At 58.1% G+C, this 17,153-nt stretch overlaps 1 protein-coding gene across 3 annotated transcripts; it reads left to right on the forward strand.

Annotated features, from left to right (window-relative positions):
• The first annotated feature begins 3,542 nt into the window (after positions 1-3,542).
• ZNF839 (zinc finger protein 839) lies at positions 3,543-15,878 on the forward strand. 3 transcript variants are annotated; one of them, XM_079768571.1, is made up of 8 exons: positions 3,543-3,783; positions 7,690-8,541; positions 8,902-9,066; positions 11,586-11,678; positions 12,246-12,395; positions 13,659-13,778; positions 13,921-14,017; positions 14,953-15,878. In XM_079768571.1, exons 1-8 carry the CDS (start codon positions 3,589-3,591, stop codon positions 15,153-15,155), a joined length of 1,875 nt encoding a protein of 624 aa, XP_079624697.1. In that variant the 5' UTR covers positions 3,543-3,588; the 3' UTR covers positions 15,156-15,878. The 3 variants fall into 3 exon arrangements, with proteins under 3 accessions (XP_079624697.1, XP_079624699.1, XP_079624698.1); XM_079768572.1 differs by lacking the exon at positions 3,543-3,783 and adding an exon at positions 4,458-4,956; XM_079768573.1 differs by lacking the exon at positions 13,921-14,017 and having other exon boundaries at positions 14,953-15,100.
• The last annotated feature ends 1,275 nt before the right edge of the window (positions 15,879-17,153 follow it).

Here is a 17,153-nt window from a genome sequence, read left to right on the forward strand (position 1 = left end):
GGAACCTGATGAAACACGGGCTTGGGAGCAGTTTTGTGAGCATTCAGACCAGAGCGGGGACCTCTCAGGGCGCCAGTGGCCGGCCCCTCAGAGAGCGTGGCCCCTGGGACATAATGGTTTGAGGAGCCGACATGTTTTCAGTGCTTTATTTATTTCTCTCTGCTTTATTTCATTGCATGCAGGCCCTGGCCCTTTGGCGTGAATATTGTCGGTTGCCCACTCAGCAGCTAGTCCAGGATTTTTTCATGTGCTCGTTAATCAGAGGGCAAATGAAGACATTTTCCAGACAGTATAAAAGGGGGAGGAGACACGGAGGAACCATTTAAAATGGCATTTGCAATTATTTAGGGATAGACTTAGGATAGAATACTAAGTAAAAAACGCAAGATTAAAATGATATCTTAAGCAAGGTTATACTGAATTACATATATATATATATATATATATATATATATATATACACACACACACACACACACACACACACACACACGCACACACAGGGTGTCCCAAAAATGTATACACACTGTGAATAATGATATATTCCTGTGGGTTAAATCTGAAAAGAAAGAAACATCAGTTGAGCTATGAGCTGTTTGAGTCTGCATACATTTTGGGCGGACACCCTGTGCATGTCTGTACAGTGGGGGGAAATGGGAGGAAGGATGCCAAGGTCCCAGCGGCGGTGGTTAGCGTGCGGTGGGAAAGTCGGTGGTTCTTCTGTCCTTTCTCGGGTTTTCTGTTCTTTTCGAAGCTTTATTTAGCCAAAGCGGAAGCTCTGCGTGCACGAAGTTCCCCAGCTGCAAGGATCCTCGGAGGTAAAAGCAGCATGAGTTGCAGTGTTTGGAAGCCTTTCTCCCGAGCGGAGACAATTTGCATTTTCCCCCGAGAAAGACTCCATCCGCTGGAAGAAGCCGCCGGCCTCGACCTGTGGAGCCCCAGGGCCTCGGGCTGCTCCTGGGCTCCGGGGAGTGACGACAGCGCCGGGGAAGGAGCCGGCGCCCGGAGTCGGCCTGGGAGCGCAGGCGCGGAACCCTCACAGGCGTAGTGGCGGCGCCCAGACCTCGGCTGGCCGGTTAGCTCAGTTGGTTAGAGCGTGGTGCTAATAACGCCAAGGTCGCGGGTTCGATCCCCGTACGGGCCAGGTGAGCTTTTTTTTTTTTTATAGCAAAAATCCAGTTACTAATTATTTTTACAGCATATTTCCAAATATGCCTTCTGAGATCTGTACACCGGGTGCAAACAGGAGAGAGTCGCGCAATCATTCCGGACTCCGCCTCGAACTTGTCGCAGCCGGCCGGTGGGCAGAGAGAGCAGGATCCCGCCCGCGTGCTGGCAGCGACTGGTTACCCCAAGTCCCCGAGCGCCGCACCCCGCGGCCGCCCTTCGGGTCTTTCTTAGGAAGCTCTCAGGGGCTGCCGACAGCGGCTTCCCAATGCAGAGCTTCCGAGGGCCCTGGGGAGACCCCAGCTTTCTGGAGCTCTTAGAGTTGAAATCCTGGCTTGTAGTGATGCGTCCCACAGACGTCCGTGGAGAGAGCCCGGGGTGGTCCCGCACAGAAAGTGGAAGCCACAAACGCCAGCTCCCCCCCCCACACACACACACACACACACACCCCGGAGGGTGCCCTGGCCCAAGGGCCGTGGTTTTAGGAGGCGGTCTGGCTGGGGAACCCTTTCTTTCCTGTTGTTAGCGCGTTTTAGAGAGCTTGTGTGCGCCCGGACCTGGGAGTCAACCTTAAGGGGTCAGGACGGCGCTGCAACAACTGAGCCGCCAGGTCCAGGGCCTCTCGCTACTTTTTACGCTTTTTCAGAGAGATCTTCGGCTTCACCTTTCTTCCTCTTGGCTCTGCAGCCAGATGGCAACGGAATTCATTTCTCACTCAGGGCTCAAGTCTGCAAGTGTGTAGTCAGGAGTGTTTAGATTAGCAAAAGCCAGCTTAAAAAACACACACACCCCAAGACAGATTTTTATTGATTTCAGAGAGGAAGTTGAGAGGCAGAGAGAGAGAGAAACATCAACGATGAGAGAGAATCCCCCCTACTGGGGATCAAGCCCTCACAGGGAATTGAACCATGACCTCCTGGTTCATAGGTCAATCCATGCTCAACCATTGAGCAACACCAGCCCGTCAGCTTTTAAGGTCAATGTCCTTTTAATTTTTTATTTGTTTTTTTAAAACCCTAGGGGAAGATGCAATTTATTTTTTAATATATTTTATTGATTTTTTACAGAGAGGAAGGGAGAGGGATAGAGAGTTAAAACATCGATGAGAGTGAAATATCGATCATCTGCCTCCTGCACACCCCCTACTGGGGATGTGCCCACAACCAAGGTACATGCCCCTGACCAGAATCGAACCTGGGACCCTTCAGTCCGCAGGCCGACGCTCTAGCCACTGAGCCAAACTGGTTAGAATAAGGTCAATGTCCTTTTATATCAGGGTCCAGAGCAAGGGTTCCAGACATCTTTGAAAAATCTCCAGTGAGGCCCTAGCTAGCTTGGCTCAGTGGATAGAGGGTGGGACTGCGGACTGAAGGGTTCCGGGTTTGATTCAGGTCAAGGGTACATGCTGGGACTGTGAGCTCGCTCCCCAGTAGGGGGCATCCAGGAGGCAGCCGATCAATGATTCTCTTTCATCATTGACGTTTCTATCTCTCTCACTCCCCCTCTCCCTTCCTCTCTGAAATCAATAAAAATACATTTTTTTAAAAATCTCCAGTGGGAACATCTGTAACCAGAAGGGGGCCTGGCCTTGGGCTCCTGCACACCAGCTGCACGTCACATCTTGGATGTCTGTGTCAGGCTCCTTGTTAGATGCAGGGACACAGCAGACGAGGAGGCAGCTGAGACCGCTGCCCTCAGAGTGCACACTTTCTTGAACGAGGCTTGAAGGGGTCCAGAATATGCCTCTGCGACATAAAAAATATTTTGAGCAAAAGGCACTTGAATTCCTGAACAGTCTTTTCTGCCTAAAAGAGCAGAGCCTTCCAAAAAGAGCTCAGAAGAATTAAACGGTCATAAACGGCCTTCCCCGGGAGCGATCAGGAAAGACTAACCCATGACACCTAAACGGGCATCGCCCCAAACTATCGTAGCCCCACCTCCTGTGGGTGCGGCCTACTCCCCTGCCTAGCAGCCACCTGTTCCCCCAGGGCCCCCTCCCTCCCTCCCCCTATTCAGATAGGGCCCGCACCCCACACTCTAACTGCCTCTGGGAGTCATTGCTTTCTCTCTGAATCCTGGTAGGTACATGAATAAAAACACGATTACATTTTGTCTTTTCTCTAGTTAATCTGTCTTTTGTCAGTTTAACTTGCGGGCCCTCAAAAACCGGACCTAAATGGGAAGAGGAAAACTTTTGAAAAGATGCCGGAGGTGACCCCTGAGGGTGAAGTCCAGGTGCTGGTTGGCTGTTTTTGGCGCTGGGGCAGCGAGGGGGCGGGGCCACGCTAGACCCCGCCCACCGGCGTCTCCCTGCTCGGTCGCCTTCCGAGGCTTCTTGGCCCGCCCGGCACTCGTAGCCGCCCCTTTCCCGTGAGGCAAGTCTGAGCGGCGGCCCCGGTTCGAGTCCCCGCGTCGGACGCCATGGCGGGCTCCGAGCCGGGGCCCCCGGGCCGGAGCGGCGGCGCCTCGCGCCTGGCCCCGCTGGGCCCCGATCAGCTGCGGCAGGTCCTGGAGCAGGTGGCCCAGGCGCAGCCGCCGCCCTCCGGCCCGCGGGCCGCCCCGCAGCCGGGTCCCCGCGCCCAGCTCGCGCGCCCGCCGCGCCCGCTGCCGCCCCAGGTGAGGCGCCGGGAGGGACGTGGGGGACGGGGCCGGGGCACCGCATCGGCCTGGAGCTGCCGGCCGGGGCGGCCACGTCCGCCCGCGGTCAGACTCGGGGTCCCCGCCCTGGACTCCCTGGGACGGCTCGCCGTCTCCGCCGGGGTCGGCAGCGCCCACGCGCCTGGCCCGGAGCCTCGCCCCCGCCGGGCCCTCCCGCCGCCCCTGCCGCCAGCCCCGCCGCAGGCCTCGCCGTTCCCCGCGCACTCACCGGGCCCTTGCCGCGTGCACAGCGTCCCGAGGACGCCAGGCAGGTGCTGGGAGCCGCCGGGGCCGCGGTAGCGAGAGCCGCGCTCAGGCCTGGCCGGACCGGAGACACGGACGGTTCAAAGGAGCCAACGCCGAGACCTGTTCAGGTGGCAGCTGCTGCGCCTCGGGACAGAATTAAGTACATTCTTTTTTCAAAACGTGTATTTTTTTATTGATTTCAGAGAGGGAGGGAGAGAGAGAAACATCAATGACGAGAGAGAATCATTGATCGGCTGCCTCCTGGGGCTGGAACCGGGACCGCCTGGTTCTCAGGCGGATGCTCAACCCCGGAGCCCCCGGCCGGTGGGTGCAGGACTTAGCGCCTGGAATAGGAGGGCCTGGGTTTGTAACTCGGTGCTCAGCACAGCGCCTGCCATACACTTCATGAATGAAATAGGCAGAAAACATACCACAAAACCTCCTTCCTCAGTGGCATTATTTCCAGGGTACCACGGCCGTTGGTTCGGAGGGAAGTTGGGAATGAAACAGGGTCTTGTCCCGAAGCCCAGTCCCCTGGCAGCACTGGGCCGTGAATGACAGGAGGCCTTCTTCCTGGAACTGGGCAGAGAACAGAAGCCGCAGTCCCATTGTCCAGGTCCCCTGCCCCCACCGGGTGATGTGGGCTTCTTAGAGCTGTACCCAGGTCCTCATCGACACTGGAGAGCTGTCCAGCTCAAGTGTGGGAAGACAAGGACGATTCTGCCCAGACTGCCTCCTCGCGCCTGCGCTGGGCACAGCAGGTCTGCGCAGTCAGTGGGTGAGGGCGGCTGTCCTTTGCAGACCCTGGCTGCTCCGTGCCTGGCCCCGGGCTGCGCACCGTGTGGCTCAGCAGCCACACACGGGTTTATGTCAGCGTTTTACCGACGAGGAACGCGCTCAGAGAGGGTAGGTGACTGCCCAGGGTCCCCCGGGTGTGGCTGCACTCCAGGGCCTGTTGAATGCGGCCACCGCTTTTGGGGTTTAGTATGGCAACTTAGGAAAGACTCCAAAAATGACATTTTCCACCAAATGAAAGCAAACTGAACTAGAGTGAGGAGGCACGATTGTGTTCTGTAGCTCCTCTAATTGGGAGGAGATAAATTCTTTGTGTGTGTGTGGTTTTTTAAAAATGGTTTTAAATATTTTTAAATATTTCAAGAAAAACTATTTTAAATATAATAATGCTATATGCAATAAACATTAATATTTCAAGAGAGGATATAAATTCTACCTGAAATCACAATAATGTAATTGTGCGGCCTGTTCAGCTAATACTCTTGGAGCACCAGCTGTGCCACGGAGGCAAACCAGATGTGCCCCTTGCCCCTAAGGGGGTAATACTCTAACCAGGGCGGTGGAACAGGACTCACAGCTTCTGATCACAGTCAGAAAGCTGGAGGCACACTGCCGGTGTTGCTCAGTGGTAGAGCGTCAACCTATGAACCAAGAGGTCACTGGATGGGTTCCCGGTCAGGGCACATGTTTCTCTCTCTATCCTTCTCCCTTCCCCTCTCTCTCTAAAAGCAATAAAAACATATTTAAAGAAAAGAAAGCTAGAGGCACAGGTCAGGACTAAATGCATTAGAGAAAGGTTTCTGGCTGAGGGGTCAGAAGCGGTTTGTGGAAGAGGCGGTGTCTGCACTAGATTGGGAAGGGGGTGCCGTTGAAAATGCGAAAGAGGAGCGGCATGCTGGGGTGGGGTGGGGTGCATTTAGAGAAGGTGGTTCTCTGTGGGGTGGTGTGGATCGGAAGGCACAGACCCAGTGGACACACCCCCACGGGTCAGGCTGTCCCCGTTCCTGCCCCGCAGAAACACTGCCAGCTTTCTCTGTTAGCCGTGCCCTGTTTTTCTTACACCTAAATACCTTCCACCTGGAAAAATTCTACTCAGCCTCCAGCTCCTCCCACCCCCGCCCCCAGAGGTCATCTCTTCTGGGAGCCCACCCCTCCTGGGCGGCACTGCCCCGCCTCTCCCCCTGCACCTGTGCGCCACGGTGGCAGGTGGCCTGCTTTCCTGTCTGCATTCCTTAGGGAACCTCTCTGCCTTCAGAATCAGCAGTGGAGCTGTTGACAGTACAGATTTGGGGGCAGGAGGTCCCGATTCAGCTAGTCTGTGGGTGACTGAGGCAGGGCAGGGGAACTGCCCGCCTCCTCCAGGTGGCAGGGCTTTGCTTATGTTTACACTGGCACCCAGAGAGACGTAGAAAGTCTGCCAAATGAAACGAACATCTAACGAAGTAGCCAGTGTGATACCCACATGGTAAACCAGTGTCCACAGCAGATTAAAAATTTAGGCCATTTTTGTACTGTGGTAGTTCTGAAACTATAGGGTTTGGCGCACGCATGCACTTCTATTATTTACTAGAGGCCCGGTGCATGAAAATTCATGCACTGGGGCGGGTGGGGGGAGTCCCTCAGCCCGGCCTGCCCCCTCTCACAGTCCTCAGGGGTGGGAGGTGACCAAGTGATCAGGGGAAGGCGATGCCCCATCACCCCTCTGCTGCTGCCACTGCCGGCAGCACAAGCCTTGGCCGGCCCTGGTTACCTGAGCCTCAGGCGGCCCTGGGCGGCTGGACAGCCACCATCCGAGGCTTGCCTGTACCTCAGGCCGGCCCTGGGCAGCTGGGGGCTGAGGGGACTGGGGGACTCCGGGGGCAGGTGCATGGAGCCTTGCCACGCACCTGTCGCCCTGGTGGGGCTGATGGGACTGAGCGCTGCCATCTTGTGGCTATGGGCACTGCCATCTTTAAGGGTGTGGCAGTCAATTAGCATATTTCCTCATTGGCTATGGGCGCCGCCATCTTTGCAACAGCATGAGGGTCAATTAGCATATTCCCTCTTTATTAGATAGGATTGTGTAAATGTTTCCACACTAACCTATGGATGTGACAAAATGTATCACTTGGTGTGGTCAGAAAGGTTCAGAAACATCACTATAAACAGTACAACTATGCAGGCTGTCCCAAAACTACACACTTTAACAGCTGACAGCTCAATTTCCAAAATGAAATGTATTTGAATACACACTGCTTTTGTAATTATTCAAAGTGTGTGTGTACGTTTTTTGGGACACCCTATATTACATAGACTTTTATATACCTGAAATGCATTTTATGATTTTATTTATTTTTCATACATTTTTATTGATTTCAGAGAGAAAGGAAGAGGGAGAGAGATAGAAATGTCAGTGATGAGACAGAATCATTGATTGGCTGCCTCCTGCCCCACACTGGGAATGGGGCCCGAAACTTGGGAATGGAGCCTGCAACCTGGGCATGTGCCCTGACGGAATTGAACCGTGACCTCCTGATTTATAGGTCACCGCTGAACCACTGAGCCACAACGGTAGGGCATAATTTATATTTTTAAAGATTTTTTATTGATAATTAGAGAGAGAGGGAGGGAAAGAGAAAGAGAGAAACATCAGTGTGAGACTAAAACATTGATTGGTTGCCTCTTTCACACTCCCGACCAAGGATCGAGCCCAGAACCCTGGCACGCACCCTGCCCGGGAATTGAACCTGCAGCCCCGACGGCCGGGGTGCATGTTATAATGTAGAAAAAATGTCACTGGTGGATTTAAGATGAGAGCAAAATTGCAGAAACATTGATAAGCTAAATGCTTCTTTTCTCTTTAAGCAACTGGAAACCATCTGTGTCACGGTCACCTCTGGAGAAACGAAAGGTCAGGAAAGGCCGAAGCCCCAGCCGGCCACCGTCCATCCCAGGACAGCCCCGCTGAGCCAGCCGCCCGGAAGGCACTGCCTCGTGTTGGGGCTCAGCGTCGCCAGCCCTCGGCTGCTCAGGGCACAGCCCCTCCTGAGCGCCCGGCCGCAGCCTCCTGTCCAGGTGCTGCAGAGGCCACTGCCCGCCCTCCAGCCCGTCCCTGCGGTGAGACTTGTGGCCCCCCAGGCGCCAGATGGACCCGGCGCCCCGTCGGCCCCTCGGGCAGCCTCCGACCCGCCAGCAGTAACATCTGTTTCATCCAGTTCAGCAAATTTATTTATTTCCAACTTGCATACAAAACACTCTGAGAAACTAAAAAAGTCTTTAAAAGTGAAAACACGTTCTGGGCGGATATCTCGACCTCCCAAGTATAAAGCCAAAGATTATAAATTCATAAGGATGGAGGATTTGGCCGACAGCCACCCATCCGACTCGGACGATTATTCCGAACTGAGCGTGGAAGAGGAGGAGGAGCCGAGGGACAAGCAGGCGCTCTTTGACTTGCCGAGCGGCTCCCTGAGGCCCAGGGCCTTCAGGTGTCAGACGTGCGGGAAGTCATACATAGGGAAGGGGGGGCTGGCCCGGCACTTTAAACTCCAGCCGGGCCACGGCCAGCCCCAGCCGGAGCCGTTGCTGTCTGAGAGAGCCAAGGGGAGCACGGCCCGGGGCTGTGCGGAGGGCAGGCCCCGAGGCTCCACGTCCCCGGGGCCGTCCACTCCAGCTCCTCTGAGAGCCGAAGGGGCCCCGGCTCGGGGTGGCCTGCAGGTAAGGATGCTATCTGGTGGCCGCGTCCTTGTTGCTGTCGTCCTCCTTAAAGCAGCCTTTAGGATGTTTGAGGGGTTCAGGCAAAGACTCAAGCAGAACCAAGTCCTCTCGTTGGGGGGTCTGAGGCCCCCCCGTGTGGGCCCGCTGCGGGGGAAGGGAGGTGTCTTTGTCCGGCGCAGCGTGGTGTGGGCAGCCAGTGCCTCCGAAGTGGTGATAAGGCTGCGCGCAGCGCACTCCAGCTGGCAGCGCGTCTTGGGAAAGGTCGGGATTGGGGGCAGCGGCCCACGGGTGCCTCCGGGGCGGCGGCAGTGACTCCTGGGCACCCTCTCTCCCCTTGTTGCCCCTCCCAACGCCATCTAGAACGGTCGGCCTATAGAAGCGGAAGAGGCGTCGGTGTCGGAACCAGCAGATGGACAGTACTCAGCCCTTTGGGAATCAGAGAGACACCCAGGACCGGAAAGGGGCTACCCCCCGGCCCCCGCGGGCCAGAGCCGAGCTGCCAGGAGCAGAGCCGGGCTCCAGGAGGTACGTCGCTCTTCTACGCTGTGAAACCTGGTTGGCGTGGGATGTGGCGATTCGCTATTAGGCGTCTAAATTTGAAAGTAAAATACCCAGATGGGTGTGCAATTCCCCTGGAGTGTACTTGCCTGAAGCATGCAGTTAATTCCAGGGTATTTACCTGAAACCATTCACATTGCCCTGTTTGAACTGACCAGAGTGGCTTACCTATAGCGAGAGCTGTGTGCCTTATACGTTTTGGAAAATTATAACCCGTGTTTTCAAGGAAGCCATTTAGAAAACAACAGAAATAGTTTTTGTTGTTGTTGTAATAAGTTGTAAGATATAAAAGCATGTTTCAGGTTTTGAGTCTGGGAATCTCCAACCCAGCCCCGGAAAGTAGGTGCACTGAGTTTATTTATTTATTTTCTTTTTTAAAAATATTTTTATTGATTGCAGAGAGTAAAGGAGAGGGAGATATAGAAACATCAATGATGAGAATCATGAATCGGCTGCCTCCTGCATGCCCTACACCGGGGATGGAGCCCCCAACCTGGGCATGTGCCCTTGACCGGAATCAAACCCAGGACCCTTCAGTCCGCAGGCCGGCGCGCTATCCACTGAGCCACACCAGCGAGGGCGGTGCACTGAATTTAGCTGGACTAACTGGGAAAAGTGGGACTTACTCAAGTTGCCTCTGGCCAGGATGCATGTATCTGCCTGGTCACGGCGGTGAATGGATGTCTTAGGGAGTGAGAGCCAGCAAGAGGGGGCGAGGCCAGTCAGCGACACGGGCTCCACACGCAGGGGAGGAAGTGGTTTCACAGGAAGGGGGTTTCCTGGAAGCTCCACGAGGTCAGGTTCTCGTGGGAAATGGGAGCCTGGTGAGTGGCTTTGGGGGCGGGGCTTGTTCATTGGTCCGGGGACGAGTGTTCAGGAGTAGGAGGGAGATAGTCCTTGGCTTGACTCGCTCACTAGAGTCACATTAGCCTCCGCCCACCCGTAGGCCCTCTGCACAGCCAGCCGCTGGCCCGGCCTTGTACTGAGTTCCTGTGCGCTCCTCTCGCCGGTCCGTGATGGCGGTTACCTCGGCTTAACCGCGAGGAGCTGAAACCAGAGGCTACACCTCCCACAGGCCCCCTGAGGCGGCAGGTCTGGAACCTGGATCTAGGGTGTTTGGTGTCCGCGCGCGGCCCGGCTGCTCAGTGTGACAGGGACTCGAACACGATGGTCCTTCGCAGTTAGCGAGGTGGCACGGGAAGCTGAGGCCTGCTGACCGCACCCCGACCCACAGCGAGGCCCTCAGAACCGGGCGCTGGAGTACACACCGCTGTCTGCACGGACCAGGCCTGTCCTGGGTGTGGAGGGGACAGTGTGCACGAGAGACACCCCACTCTGGGGGAAAGATGGCAGCACACCGGCCAGGGACAGCTGCCGGAGAGGGAGGCGGGGCCTGGCTGCTGTAGGCCCGGTGCGGCAGGGCCTCGCCACAGTCCACCGCCCACACCACACCGCCTGGAGTGTTGGAAGCCAGCTGGTCATGGTTCTCTGGGGCTTTTGCAAGTCAAACACCTTGTCCTGCAAGCCAGAGGCCTTCCTTTTGCTTTTGTGACTTTCCTGAGCCACCGCTGGGCTGACCCCTGTCCAGCCCTGGGCTCCCGCTGATTGCTCCTCAACCTCCCTGAGCCCCATGGCCTCCCTGAGCCTCGGGGGCCTTCCTGTCTCCAGGGCTCTCTGCCTCCCGCCACCTTATTGCTGCCCCGGCTGATCTCGTCCATCCTCCCATGTCTCAGCCCGCGCTCCCCTGCTCCCATGTCCGTATTCGTACCGCCTGTTCAGACCTCTCTGGCGCTTCGGCCTCGATTTCAAACATCCCACAGCTGGTGCCTGTCCCACCCACCTTGTCAGGGTCTGCCCAGAGCTCAGCCGGGCACCCGGAGCACCCATGGCTCTCCTTTCCCTCACACACCCTCCCCATTCCAGCGGCCACTCAGCCCTGGGGACTGCACCCTCCCTGCTGCCTCCCAGATGCCCCCGCCCTGCCTGCCTGTCACCTGGTCCCCTTCCTCTCCCACCGGTGCTTTGGTGGGGTCCTGCCTGCCTGTCACCTGGTCTTCTTCCTCTCCCACCGGTGCTTTGGTGGGGTCCTGACTGCCTGTCACCTGGTCCCCTTCCTCTCCCACCGGTGCTTTGGTGGGGTCCTGACTGGCTGGCTGCCTTGGGACTTTGCCTTTTTGTCTCGGGCTGGTGAGCCTGGAGCTCTGGAGAGAAGGGAGCGCGTCTCCCCGTCGCCATGTCCTTATCCAGAACCCTATCCACTCCGCTCAGGGCTGTCGGGGAGTCCGGCTGAGTGCAGGCGGATCTCAGGTTTTGGTCATGGGGCACCGGGAGCTCAGAAAGCAGAGCGTTCGTGGTGTAGAGGGGCTTCATCACTGAGCTTTGGGGGAACTTTCTCAAGATCTTTCATGTTCTTGGTTGCACCAGCTTGTTGGCTAATGGGAGGTTCCTGTGGGCTTCCAGCGATGCCAAACGCTCTCTTCCGGTAGGTTCTCCAGCAGTGTGCGCGCGAGGACCTCGTGGAGTTGGCGCTGCCCCGGCTGGCCCAGGCCGTGACCGTGTTTGAATTCCTCCTGAAGAAGGCGAGTGTTCCTGACCGGTCCGGGGGTGACCGGGTCCTTTAGAAAGGCGTCCTTCACGTTTAGGTTAGCCAGCCTTCTGCAGTCCCTTCCCTCCGGACAGAGGCCCGGTCTCCCCGGGCAGCTTTAGCTTCTGGAGGGGGCACTGAGGGGGTACAGCAAACCCGGCGTCACACAGCCCAGCACCCACCCACCCTCCCTCCCTCCCTGGCTTCCTCCACTCTGGACTCCGCCACGTGGGCTCCTCCAAGCCGGGCTCTGGGCCCTGGTGAGCCCACTCTGATGCTGTGCCTAGGCCCCTGCACCCACCCCGCACACCGCACACCTCCCAGCAGTTGCCAGGGAGAGGAGGCCCGCCCACAGGCCCGGAGCAGCGCCACCCTCTGGCCCTTCTACGTCCCCTTCGCTCCCAGGCCCCTCTGGGGAGCCTTGCGGGTGCAGTGCCGGCACACAGGCTCTCCCGCCGCCGGGGACAGGCCTCGGCGAGGGCTGAGGAACCGTCTCCCTCCCCCCTCTCTATTTTCCCTCACTGCCTCCGGGTGACCGTTGGTCCTGTCTCTCCTCACTAAGGTTGAGGACGGTCACCCAGCACAGCCTTCGTTCCCAGCCGTGTACAAGGAGTTTGAAGAGCTGCATCAGGTGGTTAAGCAAATGTGTCAGGATTACCTCCGGGACCCCAGCCCACGCTCTCAGGAGCCCCTGGAAATAAAGGACCCCGAGGTAAGAGTCCCGCCGGGAAGCGATCTGCCCGGGAGGAAGGGCGTTCGAAGGAGAGCGTGTGGGTCTCCGTAGTGGCGTCGGCCAGGGCCGCTTTGTCACTTTCCCAGCAAATGCAGGCCGTTCTCTCCATGTGAAGGCGATGAACCGTCCTCAGGAAACGCGGAAATGCAATAAGCTCCCGGAAGTCCAGCCACCGTGACCCTCCTCTCGCTGTCAGAGTCAAGGCCACGGTTAATGGGGTCCTTAGGGTCCTTCGTTATGTAGATTTTGGGTTACACACAGCCCGAAGGTCTTTGTTGTTTTGACAACTTTCTCATTTCAATGTCATTGTCATCAAATTGCCTTAGCTATATTGGGTCCTTGACAGAAATGCGTTTTGTTTTGTTTGTTTTTTCCTTCCTTTTTGTGTGATTTTTGCTTGTTTGTTTGTTTGTTTCTGATAGCAATGTTTTGAAAAAGACCTGGTTTGATTTATTTCGGATACAAGCCTTTGCTGCGAGGAGCATGTACCACGTGGTCAGGGCCTCTTCCTGCGTCCGTCCGTCAGGGAGAACCCCCTCTTCCCACTGCCATGCCCCTGGGCCGGTCACGGACCCGCTAAGTCCCCGCACCGTCTGCAGGGGGCACTGTCAGGTCGCTAGATGCTAACCTTGCCGACCCCTGGCCTCTCCGCTGACCTTGATCTGCCCCTGCTTCCCTGCGGGCCCCTCGTGCTCTTGGTGTTCTCTCCATGGTCCGTGCGTAAATGCTGACAGCTGTCCACGGTGACCTTCACACCTGCTGCTTCACACGTGGAGCCTGGCGTAATCCCCACACACCCCTCAAGCGGCCGTGGTCCCCCCTGGGTAGCTGCCAGGGCCAGCCAGGCTGTGACAGAGAAGCTGGGGTCCAGCTCCGGCTCCCAACCTCCCAAACCCACATCCTGTCCACCGACTGGGGAAGGAGACGTGGTTCTGGAATAGGCAGGGTTCTTTTTCTGAAGTACCAGTGAGAATTCAAAAAGGAGGCACAGGGGCCAAGACAGCGGCAGACTAACGTTACTGAGCTTGTGGTGACACTAAAGAGAGTTTTAGATTTTATTAAAAACCTTGCTGGTGCCTCCTGACTGCTAACGCAGCGGCTCTGGCTCTGGGAGCGACATTTCACCACCGGCTCCTCCACCTCACACTGACCTTCCCTTCCCCCTGTTCGGACGGCCTCGCTGTACAGAGGGACTCGCAGACTCGAAGGCAGGCGTTCATTCCTACACCCTGTGCTCCTCAGGTTGCTGAGTCCCTGGGAATCACGGAGGAATTCCTGCGCAAGGAAGACACGCACACAGATGGCATCCGACACACGTGCAGCGGCCGAGAGGCGGCCAGCCCGCCGAAGAGGGAGAACGCGGTGGGCCAGCGGGCATGGCGCGGGGGGGAGCGGGGGGGGGCTGCCTGTGTGCGGGTGGCTGACTTCACTCTCAGCGCCGCTCCAGGAGGGGAGGTGGGGCCGCCTGCTCCTTCCGTCTCCGCTGACTGTCCGCTCTCCCTAGACCGCAGAGGCGGCGCTGGCGTCAGCGAAAAGGACCAGAAGGGCAGCTCTGCCCCGGGAGCCCCCCGAGGCCTCGGAGTGTCCGGGCGGCCACAAGGGTAAAAGGCCGTGGTGGTTACGCCTGGGGCTCAGAGGCCTGCTTTTCAGGGTCGGTGCCCCGGTGGCCCCGTTTAAGAGAGCCCTCTGGCTTCTCAAGAGCTTTATCTCGGCTTCCCCACCTTCTGTCGCTCATATGCTTCTCGGGAACCTCGAGGTCCTGGAGGTTTTCTTGGGTCCCGCGTTGAAATGAAGAGCCGCCACGTGGTGGTGGGTGGTGTGCCAGGGGGCGCCCCAGGACCCCCGAGTCTGGCTAGGCTTTCAGGAGACTGGGCTCCGAGTGCCAGCTGCGCTGGACCATTTGCAGACGTGACGTATTCTGGCTTTTAGTCCTGCCCGAGTGGGCACCTCGATCCTGGGCATGTTGAGAACCTTGGGAAACTCTTAAGAGCCGGCTTCGCAGGCCGCCCGCTGCACCCGCTGGCGCAGGTCTGACTTAAAGAGGCCTCTCCCCCTCCCTAGCCCCGTGGTCGGCAAACTCATCCGTCCACGGAGCCAAATACCAACAGTAGTACAACGATTGACATTTCTTTTGAGAGCCAAATTTTTTAAACTTAAACTTCTTCCAACGCCACTTCTTCAAAATAGACTCGCCCAGGCCGTGGTAAGAGCCACACTCAAGGGGCCAAAGAGCCTCAATTTGCCGACCACTGCCTTAACTTATTGCTTAATCCTGCTGGCGCGGGGTTGAGGGGAGGGGAGTGGAGAGCAGGTTTATTTGTGAGAACAGGGAAAACTGACCCGCGGGCCCAGCTCCCTGCCCGCGGGGCTGCCCATCCTCTCGTAGCTTCGTCTGCGCCGGGAGCTGCAGTCCAGGCAGCAGGAGCTTATGTCTTCCTTTTCTGGACATGCGCGTGGGCAGCGTGTTTTGGGTAATGAGCGCAGCGCACAGGCCTGTACGCAGCCCGCGGTGACTTCCCGTTTCCCTCCCGCTTAGGGTTCGTCCCTCGAGTAAATGGGACCGCCGGTCCCCGCCCTGAGGAAGGCCCCACCACACCGAGGTCTGTGGGACACCAGCACGGGCCGGGCCAGCCGAAAGCACTTGCCGAGGTAGCAGCAGGAGCCGGTGTGCGAGCCCCCGTGCGCGGGGATGTCGGTGGCCGGGCCTTCGCGCTCAGCCCGGCCAGCCAGGGCCGCTGACCAGGAGCCGCCGCAGCGAGCCCCACGGAGGGTGCGCAGGGACACTCCAGACATGGGCGGCGGGGACCCCGCCCGGCTCCATGTCCCCGGCAGGAGTCGCATGGCTGCTGCCTGGAGGGGCTGGGCACTCAGAGGGGGGACGCCCGCCCGGTGCCCGGCTCCCACGTGAGCAGCCGGCAGTCCAGGCCAGTGAGGCCCTGCCCACGGCGGCTGCGGTCCCTCCGCCGGAGGAAGTCGTGTCCCTGCAGGCCGTGCTTGCAGCCCCGTGTCGCAGCCGGGGCCTCCGCTGTCTGCTCGGGTGGGTCTCGGGGGCCACACGTGGGGCTTGGACCAGTCGCCCTTCAGGACCCGGCCACACACTGACCAGAGAGCGTGGCCGCGGCAGGTGAGGCCATGGCTTGGAGATCACCGGCGGGTGCAGGAGCTGTTGTCTCGGGCAGGAGCGGGATTTCTCCCGACTTCCCACGGGCTTGTCCTGTCCCCTCCGGGCGCCGTAGTGTCTGGGAGGCGGGCATTGTCCACCGGCCTGAGCGGAGCGGCCTGCCCTGCAGCCGGGCCCGCCGGGAGGGCTTCCCCCGGAGTCCGAGGCGCAGAGCCTCCCCGCGAGAGGGCGTCGGAACGCAGCCCGACTTCTTTTATGCAGAGGGTCTGTTTCCAGGCGTGTGTATTTTTCTAATGTGAATGCCGACACAGAGGAGCCTTCTATTTATAAAGAATGTTGTCTTTCCACCCACGCCTACCGTTTCTCTACCTTCTCATCGCAGTGATGGCGCAGGGTATCGGTAACGAATTCCTCCCGGCAGTCATCTGCCTCTCAGCACCACTCACCGTCCCTGGGTCCCTCGGGGGCCTCCCTGCTCCCCAACGACGGCCCTTCCCCCGGGCGATGTGCTGCTTTCCCCAGCGTGGCCCATTGGCCCATCCGCAGCTCCTCCGGCCTCAGGAGGCAGTCAATGAGCCCCCCGGGCCGGTGGCTCTGTGCTGGGAAGCAGGAAGGCAGGGGTCTCTGCTTGGTTTACGGAGGAGGAGAGTGGGCGTAAAAGGTAGAGCCCAGTCCTGTGATGCCCGTTGGGCAACTGACACAGCAGCCGGGCCAGACACGCACTTCCCCTCCACGTACAGGACGTTGCTCGGCTGAACGTCCCATTGCATCTGAACTTGACCCGGGCATGAGCCGCTGTAAGCGGGCAGTGGGTTTCACGGTGGAATAAAGTGCCCTGGCCGCACCGTGTAGTTGAAAGCACAGGAGGCCCTGGCAGCCGCCTCAGGCCTCTGCTCGGGAGCCCGTGTCGCTCCTGCCGGGCAGTGTTGGCGGCCCCGAACCCGAGCCACATTTTAGCACCGCTGCATCCCACAGCATCACACGGCAGACGGGAGCGCAAGTCCCTTCCTCAGGAATGTCCTGTCCACCGCGTGCTCACAATTTGAGAGGCTGGCATTAGGAGTGGGAGTGGAGGCCTCAGCACAGACGACACATGCCGAGTGCTGTGGAGGGCCCGTGGGCCTCGGGGAACTGTTTGCAGCCTCTCGTGGCGCCCGTCCGTGGTCAGCGCTGCACCCCTGCAGGCCCCGAGGCACAGGCCACCCACCTCCACCTCCACCTCCACCCCTTGGGGTCGGGGACAGCTGAACGGGAAGAGGGCCATGGGAGAGTTGGTCTTCACTGCCCTCTGAGGTCCTTTTTTAAAAAAATTTATTTTATTGATCTTAGGGAGGAAAGGGAGACAGCGGGAAACATCAATGTGAGAGAAACATCCATCTTGCCTCCCACACACGCCCCAACCAGGGACTGAACCTGCAACCTGGGCATGTGCCTTTACCGGGCATTGAACTGGTGACCTTTTGTTGCAGGGGACAATGCTCCCACCAACTGAGCCACCCGGGCAAGGATGAGGTCCATATTTGTATTTATGTATTTATTTATTTATTTATAATCCTCTCTTGAGGATATTTTTTTCCTTTTTTTTTAGAGAGAGAGAGTTGAAGGGATGGGGAGAG

Source organism: Cnephaeus nilssonii (genome assembly GCF_951640355.1).
Source record: "Cnephaeus nilssonii genome assembly, chromosome: 4".
In the NCBI taxonomy this organism is placed as follows: Eukaryota; Metazoa; Chordata; class Mammalia; order Chiroptera; family Vespertilionidae; genus Cnephaeus; species Cnephaeus nilssonii.